This window comes from Eschrichtius robustus, chromosome 15, assembly GCF_028021215.1.
Source record: "Eschrichtius robustus isolate mEscRob2 chromosome 15, mEscRob2.pri, whole genome shotgun sequence".
In the NCBI taxonomy this organism is placed as follows: Eukaryota; Metazoa; Chordata; class Mammalia; order Artiodactyla; family Eschrichtiidae; genus Eschrichtius; species Eschrichtius robustus.
In genome coordinates, this window is record NC_090838.1 from 21,761,782 (window position 1) to 21,778,708 (window position 16,927).

The window sequence follows — 16,927 nt, forward strand, 5'->3', positions numbered from 1 at the left end:
TGTAATTTATCTGTTTAGACATCTATTTTCCCTACTAGTGTAAGTTCCTAGAACACAGGGATCATATTTATCTCTACAGTTCCAGCACCCTACACAATACTGAGAACTTAGTAAGTACTCAATAAATGATCCATGAATAAATGAATGACATAACTGTTGCTGTGGTTATGGATGCCAACAGTATCAATATTTATGTCTATGAGATGAAGTGCACTGTCAATAAAGTCTCTAACCTAGAGTACTACCTGATTTTACTTTTTCTTTTTGTTCCTTTCTAGACTTCAAAGCAGCATAAACTGAAAAAGATCCAGAAATTCACAGGTCAGAAAGATCCTATTCTTCAGTTCAAGGCTAACGACAAATCAACTGTGGGGTCTGCTTTAAGACTCTAACCTTTAATAGCAGGTGGAAGGAAGAAGGTTGGACTATGTAAATGAAAGAAATAGTCCTACTCTTTCTAGCATCTCCACTTCCAAAGAAATGTAAATGGCTCCATAATTCTTTCCATGCTTCCTATCCTCATACTTCCTTTCCTAATCTCTTTTTGTGCAAAGCTCAAAGTATCAGGAAAGAAACATGGTGAGACTGAAGAACAAAGAAGGGGTAACTACCAAGAGTTTGGTGCGGGAAGTTTTGGTACCTTTTTTCTCTAGCATAGACACTGGATAATACATACCTTTTCCTCCAAAGATATGTATTCCTCTGTTTACTCCACTCCATCTCCCTATCATGATTATTCCTGCTCTTTCCAATGGGTACATCTACTGTATGCTGAAGACAGCATCCTACAGCTTGAAAAAACAAACAAACAAAATGAGATCTAGGTTAAATCTGAGCTCTACCACTAATTAGCTTTATGATCTTAGGCATGGCTTTGTTTTTGTTTCCTTACTTGCAAAATGAAGGGGTTGAACTAAGGTGATGTCAATAGTCATAACGCTAATAGATTCTTTACCTCTACTCCCAGATCCACAGTGGGAAGACAATCTCAGGATGGGTTGCACTGAAGCTAACCTGACATGGTGAGTAAAGTCAATCTTCACTGTGTCTATTCTTTCTCTCTTCAGCCTACCCTACTGATAAATTCTATAAAAGTTAGGAGTAAGATACCTCGGACTCTGTTTTACTTCCCTCGCTATGATAGCTGTATCCTTTCTAAGTCTCTCTTCTTATTGTTTTCCTTACCAGTACTTTAATATCACTTCAATTACACTGACATACTCTGTTGCATCCAGCTTTTCAGGACTCCCTATGGGGTGGTCCCAGGAATATGTATGCTGGTCAGTGGACAGGAGTCTTCAACAGATCGTCCAACACCTGGAAAGTGCAAGGTCAAGTAGTTTCTGGGTTGGGGTTGAAGGTGGTAGAGCTTTTAAGAGGGAGGAAGGAAGAGAGTGAAGGAGGGAGGGAGGGAGAAGGGGAGGGAGAAGAAAGATGGTTAGTTAATTAGTTTTGGTAGTGGGGGAAGTTCTGGGTTCGAACAAAGTTTAAGAACCACTGGTCTGTGAATCATTTCTGATTGGAATGGGGACAAATGCCTCCCTTTGTCCTGGTGGAGGAATTCTTTCCATAAATAAGTAATTGATGTTGGGGAAAGCAACCTTTTTTGTTTGTTTGTTTTCCCTCAGTCCACATTATTTTGCATTTGAAATGGCCATTATCTTTCCCTTTTCCTACTTTTCCTTTTCCTGTTTCAAAACAAATAGAAACTTTTCTCTTTATTTCTTAGACCAAGTCTTATGGAATTGGGTTTGCCTGAACCACAGGATACGATTTCTTCTTCCACCTCCTCTGTCTTTGTGGCTCAGGAGCCTGTTCTACCCTGTTGTGACTGTAAGAAGGCAAAACATTCTTCTGACAGTAGCATCTCCTCTGGATCATCCTACGACTCCAGCCTGTCTCACCTTCCTGTCTTTTCTGAAGGAACAACTTGGCAACTCTGGAGCCACAGTTTACCTATTTTACCTCAAAATCAACCTCCTCCTGTGTTCAGGAACCAAAGCACATCCCTGCCTTCTTTTAGGCTCTCAGAGCTTGGGAAATCAAAACTTTTTCAGAATTTGGCAGCTCTTTCATCCTTAAGACCTCAAAGCACTTTTATCAACTCTCTTTTTGAATCCCCAAATCTCCACAAACAAGAAGAGAAAACAAAGGATGAGAGAAGGAGCAAGAGTCATTTGATGTCAGATCATAGACCAAATGCAATTTTCAAAGAGAGACCACTACTGCCAGGGTCAGCTCCATTCCAGCTCTCTCCTTTGGCTAGGCGGGAGTTAGAGGGACATATGGCTTGGAAGGTTTGTACTTTGCAGGAACAAACAGTGCCTCTGCCTGTGAGGGAATCATGGGCAATGCTGAATTATTTAACTGAGGTACAAGGAGGAGTCCCTGAACCACAGAAACCTCAAATCCACTTATCTATGCCCATTCATCAAAGCACTGAGCATAATATCAACAATGAATCCCCAGACCTTCCATCATTTCAGCTTCACATGAACGTTGGAGTGGAATCTGGATTAAACAGAACAGAAACAAAAATTTCACAGACTCTTATCCCAGGTAAGCAGTCACAACCTGGGGATGGCCCTCAAATCCTTGGATCCAGGCCCTTAATGACATCAATGGGCACTCCACCTCCCAAAAGTTTAGGAGTTGACATAGCTCAAGAGGAAACGACTTTACTGCCAAAGGACCCAAAACGTGTGTTAGAGCTTAGTGTAGAGCAGAGGGTCATAGATCTTCCAGAAAAAAGGATACAGCAGCATAAGACCCAAGTGACTAACGTGGAGCTGACCCCACAGCTACCATATCAAGTCAGAGATAGCATAAAGGTTACTCCACTGGCATTACTTCAAGTCATGGATTCAATGGGGATGATTCCAGAATCACAGTCAGAAGTGATAGAAACTGTGGGTTTGTTCCCACGGCCACCAAATGAAGTCGTGAAACCAATGGAAGCCACGGAAACAGTGAGTGTAAGCCAAAACCCATCACATCAAGTCATTAAATCAGTGGAGGTAACCCCAGGATCTCAGCAGCAAGTTATGGAATCAAGGAAGATGACCTCAAGACAGCAGAATCAAGTCACAGGCAATGTGAAGGTAACTCCTATAGCATTGCTTCAAGTCATGGATTCTATGGGGATGATTAAAAAATCACATCCACCTATCATACAGTCAATGGGAATGACCCCAAGGATGCAATATCAAGTCATGGAGTCAATGAAAAGGACCACATTGTTGGACCAGCAAGTCATACAACCAGGAAAGATGAGTCCAAGGCTACGACATGCAGTCATGGAAACTGTGGAAATGACCCCAGGGCCACAGCATAAAGTTATGGAATCAGTGGACGTAACATCAAGGCCACAAAGTCAAGTCACAGAACCACTGAAGATTACTCCAGGGCCAATATGTCAAAATGTAAAATCACCTGAAATGATCACCAGGCCATTGCATCAAGTGAAGGATTACCTGGAAGTAACTCCAGTGACACTATTACAAGCTATGGATTTCATGGGGATAATTCCACCAACACAGTCACATGTTATAGAATCTGGGGGTTTGACTCCAGACACACAGTCTCAAATTGCAAATTTGACCCCAAGGGCAACTCAATCAGATGGTTTGACTTCTTCTAGCTCTCCTACTACTATTGGTCCACGTGGAATGGTAGAATCTGTGGGCTTACCTCCACAGCTACCACCTAAAATCATGGAATTGGTAGGATTGATTCCAATGCCATCACAACAATCCATACATTCTCTAAAGGTAACTCCAACAGCACTGGGGTCACCCATGGGAATGATCATAGCACCACAGTCACAAGTTGTAGAAACTCGGGATTTGACCCCAAGGCTAATATCTCAAGCCAAGGAATCTCTGGAGTCAACTCCTGAGTCATGCATTCAAGTGCTAGACTCTGAGGGGATGACTCCACAACCACATCATCAAAGCACAGAATCTATGGCATTAACCCCAGGACCACCTCATCAAGTCATGGAGTCTTCAAGGTTGACCCCAAGGCATCAAATTCTGGAGTATTCAGAGATGAGTCCAAGGCAAAGCCATCACGTCACAGAAACTACGGGTTTGACATCTGACACCTGGCTACAAATGGAGAAATCTGCAGCGGTGACACAGTCACACCATCAAATGATGGAATCTTTAGGGGCAATCCCAAGGTCACTGGGTCAAGGTACAGAATCTATGGGAATGAGCCAAAAGCCACTGCCTCAAGTCACAGAATCTACAGAAATGCTACAAGATTCATCACTGCTTCAAGATGTGAAGTATATGGGGATGAAGCCAATGCCACAATTTAATGTTATGGATTCTATGAAGTTATCCCCAGGATTGCAAAATTTGAAATCTGGGAAACTGATCTTGGGACTAGAGTTGCAAAATACAAAATCTATAGACATAACCACAGGTTCAATTCCACAAATGGTAAAATATGGACAGCTGATCCCAACTGTGAACTCTATAGAACTGGCCCCAGAACTACAACTGCAGAGTATAAAACCTGATGAGTTGGCCTCCATACCACAGCTGCAAAGTGAGAAATCTGTGCAGTCAGCCCCAGGGTCTCAGCTTCATGGTGTGAAATCTATCCAATTGACCCTGGGACCACAACAACAAAATGAAAAACCTGCTGAGTTAGTCCCAGCACCACAGTTGCAAAGTAGGGAATCTATAGATTTGGCCCCCAGTTCACAGTTGCAAGGCATGGAATATGTTCATTTGGCCCTACCATCAAAGTTTCCAGGTATAAAAACCGTGGAGTTGACTCTAAGACCAGTACAAGAAGATATGAAATCTGTGGAGTTTGCCCCAAAGCCATGGTTACAAGATATAAGATCTGAGGCGACAGCTCCAGTACCATTGCTTGAAGATGTGAAAACTCCTCAAATGGTAGAAAGCAGGAGGTTGATTCCTGAGACACAGGTAGAAGACATGAAATATGAGGAACTGATCCCAGGAGCACATATTCAAGCAGTAAAATCTGTAGAGTTGAACCTCAAACCGAACCATCAAGTCACAGAACCTGAAGGATTGACCCCATGGCATCAAGCTTCAGAATCTTTAAGGATGATCTCAGAGCCAGGATATCCAGAAACAGAAGCAAAGTTTACCTCTGACACTTGTCACCATGCAAAAGAATCTAAGGGGTTGATACAATCATCTTTAGGAAATACCCCAGGGCCACTGAGCCAAGCTTCAGAATTTATGCAGATGAACTCAATGTCATTCCAAGGTACTCTTGAGCCAATGTTCCAAAGTGTAAAAGCCATGGGGGATACTCCAGTGTCACAGCACACAATACAAGAATCTTTACAAAGCATGATATCAGAGGAATTGAGTAAGGAGGCACAGCTCCAAGGGCCACAGCTGCATAGTGCAAGATTTTCAGAGTTATCTCCAGAGCTGCCACTTCAAGGAGAAAGACCTATAGATTTAATCTCAGGGTCTCCACATCATGGTGTGAAATCAGATGAATTGACCCCAGCTTCCCCAGTGCAAGAAATAAAATTGTCAGATTTTATCCCAGGACCAAAACATCAAAGTGTTGTATCTGTACAGTTGACTGCAGAATCACAACCTCAAAGTATGAAATTTATGGAACTAAACTCAGGACCATGCTTGCAAGATATCAGATTTTCTGATTTGACCCCAGAACCAAAGCATCAAGGTTTCAAACATGTGCAGTTTATACCAGGAACACAGCTTCAAGACATAAAGTCCGTAGGATTTGTAACAGAGTCATCTTTGCAGTTAAGTCAAGGGCTCCCAGTTGAAAATATGAAATCTGTTCTGTCTGTTGAAGGATCACAGTTTCACAGCTTGAAATCTGTCAAACTGACCTCAAAACTACAATTTCAAGATGTGAAATCTGAGGAACTGAACCTAGGGCCAGGGCAGCAAGATGTAAAATTTTCTGAATTGACTTCAGGGCCAAAGCTTCAAGGTGTCAAATCTGGGGAACAAACCCCAGGACCACTGTTTCATAGTGTGACTTCTGTGGAGACGACTCTAGAGTTAGGGCTTCAAGACTCTAAATCAGCAAAGATGTCTCCAGGGCTTCAAGGTGTGAAACAGTTGGGGCCATGGCTACAAGATGTCAAATTTTGTGATCTGACATCAGGAACTCAACCTCAAGGTGTGAAATCTTCAGAGTTAAACTCAGCACAACAACAACAATATGTGAAATTTTTTGAGTTCACTCCAGAGCCAAAGATGCAAGGAGTAAAATCTATGAAGTTGACCCCAGGACCTGAGCAGCAAGGGGTTAAGCCTGAGATGTTAGTACCAGAGCCACTGTTTCAAGGTGTAAAATGTGTGGCAGTAGACCACATATCAAGCTTTGAAGGTGACATTTCATATAAATTAGTCTCAGAGCCACAGATACCAGATGCAAAATCTATGGAGTTGACTCCTGGACCGCAGTTGCCAAGTGTAAACTATTCTGAGTTGACCAGAAGACCACGGTTACAAGTTGTGAAATCTTCTGACTTGATCCAAGGATCACAGTTGCAAGATGTAAAACCTGTAGAGTGGATCCCAATCTCAAAGCTTCAAGGTTTACAATCTGAGGCGCTAATGCCAGAGCCACAGCTGGAAGATACGAAATCTGTGGAGTTAACACCAGGGCCACATTTGGGAAGTATGAAATCTATGCAGTTAACATCAAAGCCACAACTGGGAAATGTCAAATCTACAGTGTTAACCCTTGGGCCACAGGTGGGAGATGTGAAACCGGTAGAGGTGACCCCAGGCTCAAAACTTCATGATTTGAAATCTGAGTTGTTGATCTCAGAGTCAGAGTTGAAAGATGTGAACTCTGTGGCCTTAACTCCAGGACAATGTCCAAGAGGTATGAAATCTACGTTGCTAACCCCAAGTCCACAGCTGGAAGTTAAGAAATCTGTGGAGATAACCTCAGGGCCACAGATAGAAGACGTCAAATCTGTGAAACTCACCTCAGATTCCAAGCTTCAAGGTGTGGAATCTGATGAGTTGGCTCTGGGTTCAAGAAATCAAGGATTAAAAACTGTGACGTTGGTCCCAAGGATACAACTGCAAGATGTGAAAGCTGTGGAATTGAAACTTGGACAAAGGATGCAAGATGAGAATTCTGTGTTTTTTGCACCAAGGTCATTGCTCCAAGGGCCTCAACTACAAGGTATGAAACCTCAGGAATTGACTACCGAGCCACAAATGCAAGATGTGAAAATTTTGGAGATAACCCCACGTTCAAATCTTCAAAGTTTAAAACCTGTAGAGAAGACTCCAGATCCAGAGCTGCAATTTGTAAAATCTGTGAAGTTGACCCCAAGGCTAAAGAAGCAGGCAGTAAAATCTGCGTTTGCAACCAGAAGACAAAAGTTTCAAGGAGTAAAATCTGTGGATTTAGCCCCGAGGCAACAGCTTCAAGAGATGGAACTTGTGAATTTAACTCCTGGGCCAAAACAGGTTGGTGAGATATCTGTAATCTCACCAGAGCAGCAATGTGTGAATTCAGAGCCACTGAAGACAGGGTCTAAGTCAGAAGATGGGATGTCTTGGGAGTTAACTCCAGAGCTAAAATTTAAAGAGAGAAAATTAGTAGATCCCAACTTTGAGTTAGAGTTGAAAGGTAGGAAATCATTTGAATTGACTCCAGAATCAAATATTCAAGGTGTAAAATCTAAAGAGTTCAAACTTGAACCACAGTTGCAAAGTATAAAGTCTCCCAAGTTGACCCCAGGACCACAGCTGCAACAAGTGAAATCCTCAAAGTCAACTTCAGAGCCACAACTTCAAGGTGTGAAAACTGTTGAGTTAGAACAGGAGCCAAGGCCTGAAAGTATGAGATGTATTCAGTGGATACCACGACCTGAGTTCCAAGGTGTGAAATCTGTAGGGTTAAATCTTGAGTCACAATCTCAAGGTGTTAAATCTGTAGAGTTGAAATCTTCAATACAGTTAAGAGATGTGAAGTCATCTGAATTGCCTCTGGGGCCAAAAATTCAAGGTGCAACATATATGAAGTTCAACCTTGGGCCACAGTCGCAGAGTGTGAAAACTCCTGAGTTATCCCCAGGACCACAGCTGCAAGAAGGAAAATTTTTGGCATCAACCTCAGAGCCACAGCTTCAAGGTATGAAAACTGTGGAGTTAAACCAAAAGCCACAGCTTGAAAGTATGAGAACTGTTCAGTGGATGCCTGCACCAGTGTTTCAAGGTGTGAAATCTCTGCTAAATCTTGGGTTGCAATCTCAATGTGTCAAACCAGCAGAGTTGAAACCTTTGACACAGTTAAGAGATATAAAGTCATCTGTATTGACTCCAAGGCCAAAGCTCCAAGGTATACAATCTTTGGCATCACTCCAAGAACCTCAGCCTCAAGGTCTCAATTTGAAACCTTGTCTACAGTTTAGAAGTAAGAAATCATGTGACCTGACTTCCAAGTCAAAGCTCTGTGATATAAAACCCATGATGTTCAAATCTAGGCTTCACTTGCATGATGGAAAATCTCCTAAGTTGATCCCAGGACCATGGTTTCAAGAAGTGAAACCATTACCGTCATCCCCAGGAACACAGCTTCAAGGTGTGAAGTCTGTATTGCTTACAAAAGAGCCACAGTTTCCTGAGGTGAAATCTGGGGTATTAAGCCAAGAGTCACAATTACAAAGTGATAAAACTATAGAGTTGAACTCCCCACTACACTTGAAAAGTATGAAGTCATCTGAGTTGACTCTTCAGACAGAGCTTCAAGGTGTGAAATCTGAGGATTTCAACAGTGGGCCACAGTGGCAAGGTCTAAAATCTTCTAAGTCACCACTTGAGACAAAGTCCCAAGATAAGAAATTTACTGAGTTAATCTCTGACTCACAGTTGCAAGGTACAACATTTTCTAAATTGACTGTGGGGACAAAGATTCAAGGTGTCAAATCTACAGATTTCAACCCTGGGTCATTGTTACAAGGTGTGAAATCTTCTGGATGGACCTCAAAGATAAAGCTTCAAGATGTAAAACATAAAGAATTCAGCCCCAGTCCTCAGTTGCAAGTTCTGAAATCTTCTGAGCTGATTCTGGGATCAAAGCTTCAGAATGTGAAATTCGTGTTCAACTCTGAGCCACAATTGCAAAGAGTGAAATCTTCTAAATTAATCTCAGACTCAAAGTTTCAAGATGTGGAATCTGTGAAGTCCAAATCTGCGCCACCATTGCAAGGTGTGAAATCTTCTGAGTTGATACTGGGGACAAAGCTTCAAAAAGTGAAATCAGTGGAATTCAAGTCGGGTCCACAGTTGGACGATATGAAATCTTCCAAATTAATCACAGATATAAAACTTCAAGATGTAAAATCTACGAATTTCAGGTCTGGACCAAACTTGCAGGGTATGAAATCATCTGAAGTTATTCCAAGAGAAAAGCTTCAAGGTGTGAAGTCTGTAGAACTGAAACCTAGTCCAAAGTTACAAGGTGAGAAATCTTCTGATTTGACTCTGGGGAGGAAGTTTCCAGGTGTGAAATCTGTAGAGTTGGACTCAGGCCCACACTTACAAGATATGAAGTGTTCTGAGCTGATCATGGGTATAAAGCTTCCAGATGTAAAATCTAAGCGGTTAAGTTCTAGACCACACTTTCAAGTTATGAAATCTTCTGAAGTGATCCCAGGGACAAAGCTTCAGAAAGCAAAATCGGTGTTCAACTCTGGACCAGAGACACAAAGTAAAAAATCTTCTGAGTTGATTCAAGAGACAAAGCTTCAAGATGTGAAATCCTTAGAGTTTAACTGTGGACTGAAGTTACAAGGTGGGAAATCTGATTTAACCCAGAGGAGGAAGCTTCAAGGTGTGAAATCAGTGGAGTTCAACCCTGGACCACAGAGACAGGGTGAGAAATCTGATTTGATGCTAGAGTGGAGGCTTCAAGATTTGAAATCTGTTGTTCCATGGTTGCAAGGTGTGACATCTTCAGAGTTAACACCAGAGACAAAGCTTCAAAGTGGAGAATCTGTGGAGTTCACCACCAGGCCAGTGTGGCAAGATATGAAACCTTTTGAATTGACTCTTGGTACAAAGGTACAAGATGTGAAATCTTTGGGGTTTAACTCAGCTCCACAGTTACAAGACAGGAAATTGTCTATGTTGACACCAGAGGCACACCTTCAAGGTGTGAAATCTATGGAATTCAACTCTGAGGCAAAATTGCAAGGTGCAAAATCTTCTGAACATATAAAGCTTCAATTAATGAACTCTACAGAGGTCAACCCTGGTCTAGAATTTCAGGTTGCAAAACCCTCTGAGTTGGCCTTGGAATCAAAGATTCATAGTGGAATATTGTCTGAGATCAGTGGTAGAAAGCAGTGGCAAGATGAGAAATCTTATAAGTTGAATCCATGGCCAGAACTTCAAAGTGTAAAAGTCATGGTGTTCAATCCTGGGACACATTCGCAACATATAAAATCTTCAGAATTATGCAAAGGGACAAAGCTTCAAGATGTGAAATCTTTGGAATTCAATCCTGACCAACAGTTGCAAGATGTGAAATCTTCTGAGTTTTGTCTGGGAACAAGGCTTCAAGGTATTCAATATTTTGAGTTCAATCCTGGACCACAGTTGCAAGAGGTAAAATCTGAGTTGAGCACAGAAATGAAGCTTCCAGATGAGCAATTTCTGGAATTCAAGCATAAGCTTAAATTACAAGGTGGGAAATGCTCTGAACAGAATCCAGGGCCACAGCGTCAGTGTATAAATTATATGCCATTCAACACTGGGTCACAGGTGCAAGATATAAAGTCTTCTGGGTTGAATCCTAGTCCAGAGCTTCAAGGTAGAAAATCTAAAGTGCTCTGCATTGGGCCTTATTTGCAAGGTGTGAATTCTTCTGCATTCATTTCAGAACCAAAACTTCAGTGTGTAAATTCTACTGGATGCAACCCTGGGCCACATTTGCAAGGCACAAACTCTTCTGAATTAAATTCCGTTTCAAAACTTCAAGGTATGAATTCTTCTAAGTTAAATTCAGGGACAGAGATTCAAAGTGAGACATCTATGGTGTTCAACTCTGGACCACACTGCCAAGGTCTGAAATCTGAATTGGGTCCAGGGTCAAAGTTTCTAAGTGTAGCACCCACAGAATGCAATCCTGGGCCACAGATACAGTGTGCAAAGTCTTTTGAATTGAATCCAGAGCCAAAATTACAATGTTTAGATTCTATGGGGTGCCAACATGGACCACCCTTGCAAGGAGCAAAATCTTTTGAGTTGACTTCGGGGAAAACATGTCAAGATATGGGATCTGAGGCGAATCCAGGCACAGAGAATCAATGTGAGACATCTATGGTGTTCAATCCTGGACCACATTGCCAAGGTCAGAAATCTGAATTGAGTCCAGAGTCAAAGTTTCTAAGTGTAGCACCTACAGAATGCTACCCTGGGCCACAGATGCAGTGTGCAAATTTTTCTGAGTTGAATCCAGAGCCAAAATTACAATGTTTAAATTCTATGGGTTGCAAATGTGGGCCACGCTTGCAAAGTGTAAAATCTCTTGAGTTAACTTCAGGGACGAAATGTAAAGGTATGAGATCTTCTGATTTGAATCTGGGGCCAGAACTTCAAGGTATAAAATCTATTATGTTCAGTCCTGTGCAGCATTTACACGATGTAAAATGTGAATTGACTCCAGGGACAAAGTCTCAAGGTATAATCTCAACAAAGTTCAACTCTGGCGCACAGTTGCAAGGTGTGAGTTCTACTGGGTTGAATTCAGGGTCAGAACTTCAATACATAAATTCTATAAAGTCTAATCCAGGGCCAGAGATGCAAGGCATGAAACCCTCTGAAATGAACCCTGGGCCAGAGTCTCATGGTACAAAATCTATGTTGTTCAACCCCGAACCACATTTGCAAGATGTGAAATCTTCTGAGTTAACTCCAGAGACAAAGTTTCCAGAAGTCCAATTTTTGGTGAACCACCTTGGGGAACAGCAACACGTTGTGCAGTCTGTGTTCACTTTGGGCCCTCAGTTAAATGGTATGAAACCTATGTTATTTTTACCAGAGCAACTTCTTGAAGATATGAAGTCTGTGAAGATGAACAAAGAGCCATTGCTTTGTGGTACAAATTCTACGAAATTGATTTCAGACTTTGAGCTGCAGAACTTGAAATGGAACGTGTTTGCACTAGAGCCACGTTTTCAAAAAGTGAAATCTGTGGAGTTAAATCCAGAGCCACATCCTCAAGGTATGAATTCTGAGGAGTTGCCTTCACACCTCAGGCAGCAGAGTGTAAGATCTGTGGTGTTTGCACCAGCGCCATGTTTTCAAGATGGGAAATCTCTGGAGTTGAAACTGGAGCCACAACCTCAAGATGTGAATTCTAAGAAATTGATTTCTTGCCTCAGGCAGAAATCTGTAGTGTCTGTATCAGCGCCATGTTCTCAAGATGTGAAATCTATGAAGTCAAACCTATTGCTACAACCTCAAAGTGTGAATTCTTTAGGGTCATCATCATGCCTCAGGTCACAATGTGTTAAACCTGAGGTCTTTGCACCACAGCCATGTCTTCAAAATGTGAAATCTGTAGAGTTGACACCAGGGTCCCAACAACAAGGTATGAATTGCCAAGAGTTGACTTCAGGATTGCAAGGTATGAAATCAGTAGTGTCAGCACCAGAGTCAACTAAGAAGTTCATACCAGGACCAATGTTGACTAGTGTCAAATTTTCAAATTTGTCTCCAGAATCACAGCAACAAGGTGTGAAATATTTGGCGTCTACTCCAGAACCAAAGTTGCAAAGCATAAAACATGCAAAATCTAGGATCTTCCAGGCAGGATCAGGGGCTCGAAGAGGCCTTACCTGGCCTGTCCTGGGCAGGCGACGGAATGTCTGGGAGAGTCGCTCCTGGAGGCAGCGACTACCTAGAAAATACCTCTCCAGTATGCTAACGCTGGGGAATGTCTTGGGGACCAGCATGGAAAGGAAGCTTTATTCTCAAACATCTTTAACAGAAAGAGCCACTGCAGATACCTGTCAATCTATTCAGAATTTATTTGGGGTTCCAGTTGAATTGATGGAATTTTCCCAGAGTCTGCTTGAGAAGGGTCAAGGTACTATTTCTCAGCCTTCAGTGGTCAAAAACTACATTCAGAGACATACTTCATGCCACGGTCATGAGAAAATAATGGCCTTAAGGATGTGGACACGTGGCTCCATGTCCTCCATAATACAGCACTACTCTGGCACTAGAGTGAGAATAAAGAAAACAAACTCAAAGCCCTGTGATATATCCCAGGAAGTCATTCAGCACATGCCTGTTTCACGTACAGGGAGTCAGCTTCCTGCCCCAGCAAAGTCAGAGTCTTCCTTCAACGTATTTTTTGCTAGGAGAGATTCTGTTCCAGTGGAAGAGAGTGAGAACTCACAGAGTGATTCACAGACAAGGATTTTTGAGTCCCAACACTCCCTCAAGCCGAGTTATCTTCCCCAGGCCAAGTCTGACTTCTCAGAACAGTTCCAGCTTCTACAAGATCTGCAGCTAAAAATAGCAGCAAAACTGTTAAGGAGTCAAATACCCCCCAACATACCTCCACCTTTAGCTTCAGGTCTGGTTCTAAAATACCCTATCTGCCTACAGTGTGGCCGATGTTCAGGATTTAATTGCTGCCATAAATTACAGGCCACTTTTGGAACTTACCTTCTTATCTATCCACAGCTTCACCTTGTAAGCACTCCTGAAGGCCATGGAGAGATCAGGTTGCATCTTGGCTTTAGGTTGCAAACTGGGAAAAGACCCCAAGTCCCAAAGTATCATAGACGAGATAGACCCATCACACCAAGGAGCCTTAGATCAACATCACTAAGGAAAGCTAAAGGCTATACTCAAGCTTCCAAGAGTCCTACTTCTACAATAGATTTCCAGTCTGGGTCTTCCCAGTGTCCTGCTCCTATACAAGTCCACATCAGGCGAAGGCAAGGTGGCAGCCCTGGCCTAGTAGAAAAGACAGAAATTAGAGAGCCTGGACACTATGAATTCACTGAAGTTCACTCTCTATCAGAGAGTGACTCTGAAAGCAATCAGGATGAAAAGTGGGCTCCTAATTCCTCTAAGGAATTACCAAGCCAGTTAAGAAGGAAGATGAGTGGAGCGTCTCAGACAACTACCGCCTCTTTAAAAAGACAACCTAAGAAATCCTCCCAACCAAAATTCATTCAACGCCTTTTTCAGGGCCTAAAGCAGGCATTCCAAACAGCACACAGAATTATGGCTTTGGTTGGGCAGAAGCCTGAGAACAGGACAAGGCCAGACTATTTCTGGTCAAGCAAAAACTACCTTCCAAAACAAAAAGCCAGAGACTATTGCTTATCAAGAGATATCAAAAGACACAGGATGCCAACTCTCAAGCTAAGGTCAACAGACCCAACCATTAAGGAGGAGAGCACATTGTGGGGAGAAACAGACCAATTCAGATCAGCTCAACAACCAACAGGAAATAGCTCTTTCCAACCCAGACCTATACAACTGCCCAAGCCCATAGTTTCCCAAAGAAGTACCACTCTCAAAAACACCTCAAGCAGCCAGCCTTTGGGTCCTGTTCAAAATGAGAGTAATAGCAGAGCTAAGAAAAACTTTAACAGAAATGAAATCTCTAGCCAGGAGTCCAAGAACTCCAAACCAGGAACCAGAGTTCACGCTGGAGGGAGACCCTTACATGGTTCCCCTATGAAGAGAACCTCACACAGTCACCTTAAAGAAAAGTCCACACACAAGGAACGAAACCACCACAGCTTCTGTAGGGAAAGAACCCCATGGAATTCTTCTGGAAGGAGCCAATATAGTCCCTCTGAGAGGGGCCACCGAAGTGCCTCTGAGAGGAGCCATTGCAGTCCCTCTGAGAGGAGCCACTGCAGGGCCTCTGAGAGGAGATGTCGCAGTCCCTCTGAGAAGAGCCACCGCAGGGCCTCTGAGAGGAGATGTCGCAGTCCCTCTGAGAGGAGAGGACACAGTGTTTCTGAGAGGAGCCACCAAAGTCCCCTCAAGGAGAGACTGAAGCACAGCTCACCTAGGGAGAGGCCCAGATATAGTTTGGGTAAAGATTTCAGGAGTAACTCAAACATGTCTCCTAGAGACCACACCAAAAAACCCCAAAGGAGGGCAAGTTTGGAGGCCTGACGCTAGAAGATAGAAAGAGACCCGCCCCAGTTATTCATTGCCTCGCTCAAGTCTCCACCAAGTTGCCTTTTCCTGGCTTCTTTCCTGCTCAGCCACTGGCTTCCACTTCCTGCACCCTCAGCAATGAAAGAGCTTCTACTTCTCTCTACCTGAGGGGAGGGAGGGAGGGAAGGCGGGAATGGCTCTGTCATTTCCCTAAGATAAATAAACGGGTAATAATTGACCTTCCTGTGCACCTAGAAAGACCACTCGTCGTGCCCGGTGGAGCATGGGGGCGTGGAGGGGCAGGAGAGGTAGTGCAAACGGAGGGAACGAGACGGACGGACTCCGAGGCCAAGCAGAGGCTCCAACCCCCAACCCCCAGTTTCCCGGGTCCCACAGCGCACTCCCGGGGCGGGGTCTCAGAGGAAGTGTGTGTGGGGCGGGGGTGTGGGGGCCTGGTCACGTGACTCGCCCTGCCGCAGCCCCCTCGGAAGCTGAGAGGCGGAAGTAGACGTTCGACACGGGGCTCGCGGCGCCGACTCCACATCCGGGAGCGGAGAGAAGAGCGGAAGTGGCGTTGATCTGGCCGGAGCCCTTGGGTGAATTTGTTAGGCGTGGAGAGGGAGTGATGTCTTCCAGACTCGGTGCAGTGCCCGCCGTGAGTTTCTCGGTTTGACCGTTACGCTTTAGGGGTAGCGCTGTCGAGCCCGCCACACGCGGTCCCTCGCTTTTGTCCCCTGCTCAGAGTTGGTTTTATCAGAGCCCATCGCAGGCCCCACCCTTCTAGGTCAGATATACCAGCCCCCTCGTTTTTCCCCCGACTTCTGCTGCCCGATCCCCACCCCCTTGGACTCAGTTCCTCGTCATATTGCCGTTAGTCTCTATTCTTTCTACATCCCCAGTGCCTCCCATATCCGTTGTCCTCGCTTTCTGTCTCCCTTTTAGAGCCTCTTTCTAGGACAGGGCTTTGAGAATGGGGGAGATGAAGGCTCTAGTGTTGTCACCTGCCTTGACCCTGTAGGAAGATAGGGCGGCACATTTTTCGTAAAAAGTCTTGCCTTCTTCCGTTTGAGGGAGTAGCCCCGGGAGAGCTTCATTTCTTGGCACAGGGGGATTCGTCTTTTTGTGGTCAAGGTTCAGAGGCCCCTAGCATTTACTCATGTGCTTGCAATTTGCTAGACCCCGGGACCCACATCCTTTAAGCAGCAGAGGAGCACGAGGATCGTGGGAGCTAAGAAGTAAGTGAGGTTTTGTGCGATCCATTTATAATTGTGTCGCCAGCGCTGTCCAATAGAACTTCCCGTGATGATGAAAATGTTGTGTATCCGCACTGTCCAGTACTGTAGCCACTAGCCACGTATGACTGTTGAGCGCTTGAAATGTGGCTTATGTCAGTGAGGAGCTGAATTTTAAGTTGTATTTTAATTAATTTAAATAGCCACCTGTGACTAGTGGCCACCTGATTGGACAGTGCAAGTCTAATCCTAGTGTGGGGGAGGAAAACTTGGCTTCCAAAAAAAAAAAGTACGAATTATAAGAAAAATGGGATGTGTGACTCAGTGTAGCCGTGCATTTCTTTAGACATCAAATATGTACTCATGAATACATTGATGAACTTGGGAAGGACTGATAAAAATGATTGTAAGAAATGCTTATATTTTCAAACTACTTGGCTTCAAGACTGGTTTATTGTTTACTGAATGTGCTAAGCTTTTCCATATTTGTTAATACAAAAAAGATTCTTGTTAAGGAGATACTCATTGGAAGGGATTAATTCATTC

General features: G+C 43.6%; 2 protein-coding genes across 3 annotated transcripts in view; both read left to right on the plus strand.

Annotated features, from left to right (window-relative positions):
• Positions 1 to 15,164, plus strand: part of SPATA31H1 (SPATA31 subfamily H member 1) — a 29,950-nt gene extending 14,786 nt beyond the window's left edge. The window contains exons 2-9 of the mRNA XM_068564148.1: positions 279 to 355; positions 966 to 1,022; positions 1,236 to 1,331; positions 1,730 to 3,561; positions 4,699 to 8,967; positions 9,217 to 11,361; positions 12,052 to 12,234; positions 12,733 to 15,164. Coding sequence (XP_068420249.1) covers positions 279 to 355; positions 966 to 1,022; positions 1,236 to 1,331; positions 1,730 to 3,561; positions 4,699 to 8,967; positions 9,217 to 11,361; positions 12,052 to 12,234; positions 12,733 to 15,164 — 11,091 coding nt within the window. The remainder of the gene's footprint in view (positions 1 to 278; positions 356 to 965; positions 1,023 to 1,235; positions 1,332 to 1,729; positions 3,562 to 4,698; positions 8,968 to 9,216; positions 11,362 to 12,051; positions 12,235 to 12,732) is intronic.
• Positions 15,165 to 15,701: 537 nt separating this feature from the next.
• The window catches only part of ZNF512 (zinc finger protein 512), a 32,046-nt gene continuing 30,820 nt past the window's right edge, over positions 15,702 to 16,927 (plus strand). For both annotated transcript variants that reach the window (XM_068564122.1, XM_068564123.1), the window contains exons 1-2: positions 15,702 to 15,804; positions 16,326 to 16,384. In XM_068564122.1, coding sequence (XP_068420223.1) covers positions 15,775 to 15,804; positions 16,326 to 16,384 — 89 coding nt within the window. In that variant the 5' untranslated portion in view covers positions 15,702 to 15,774. The remainder of the gene's footprint in view (positions 15,805 to 16,325; positions 16,385 to 16,927) is intronic.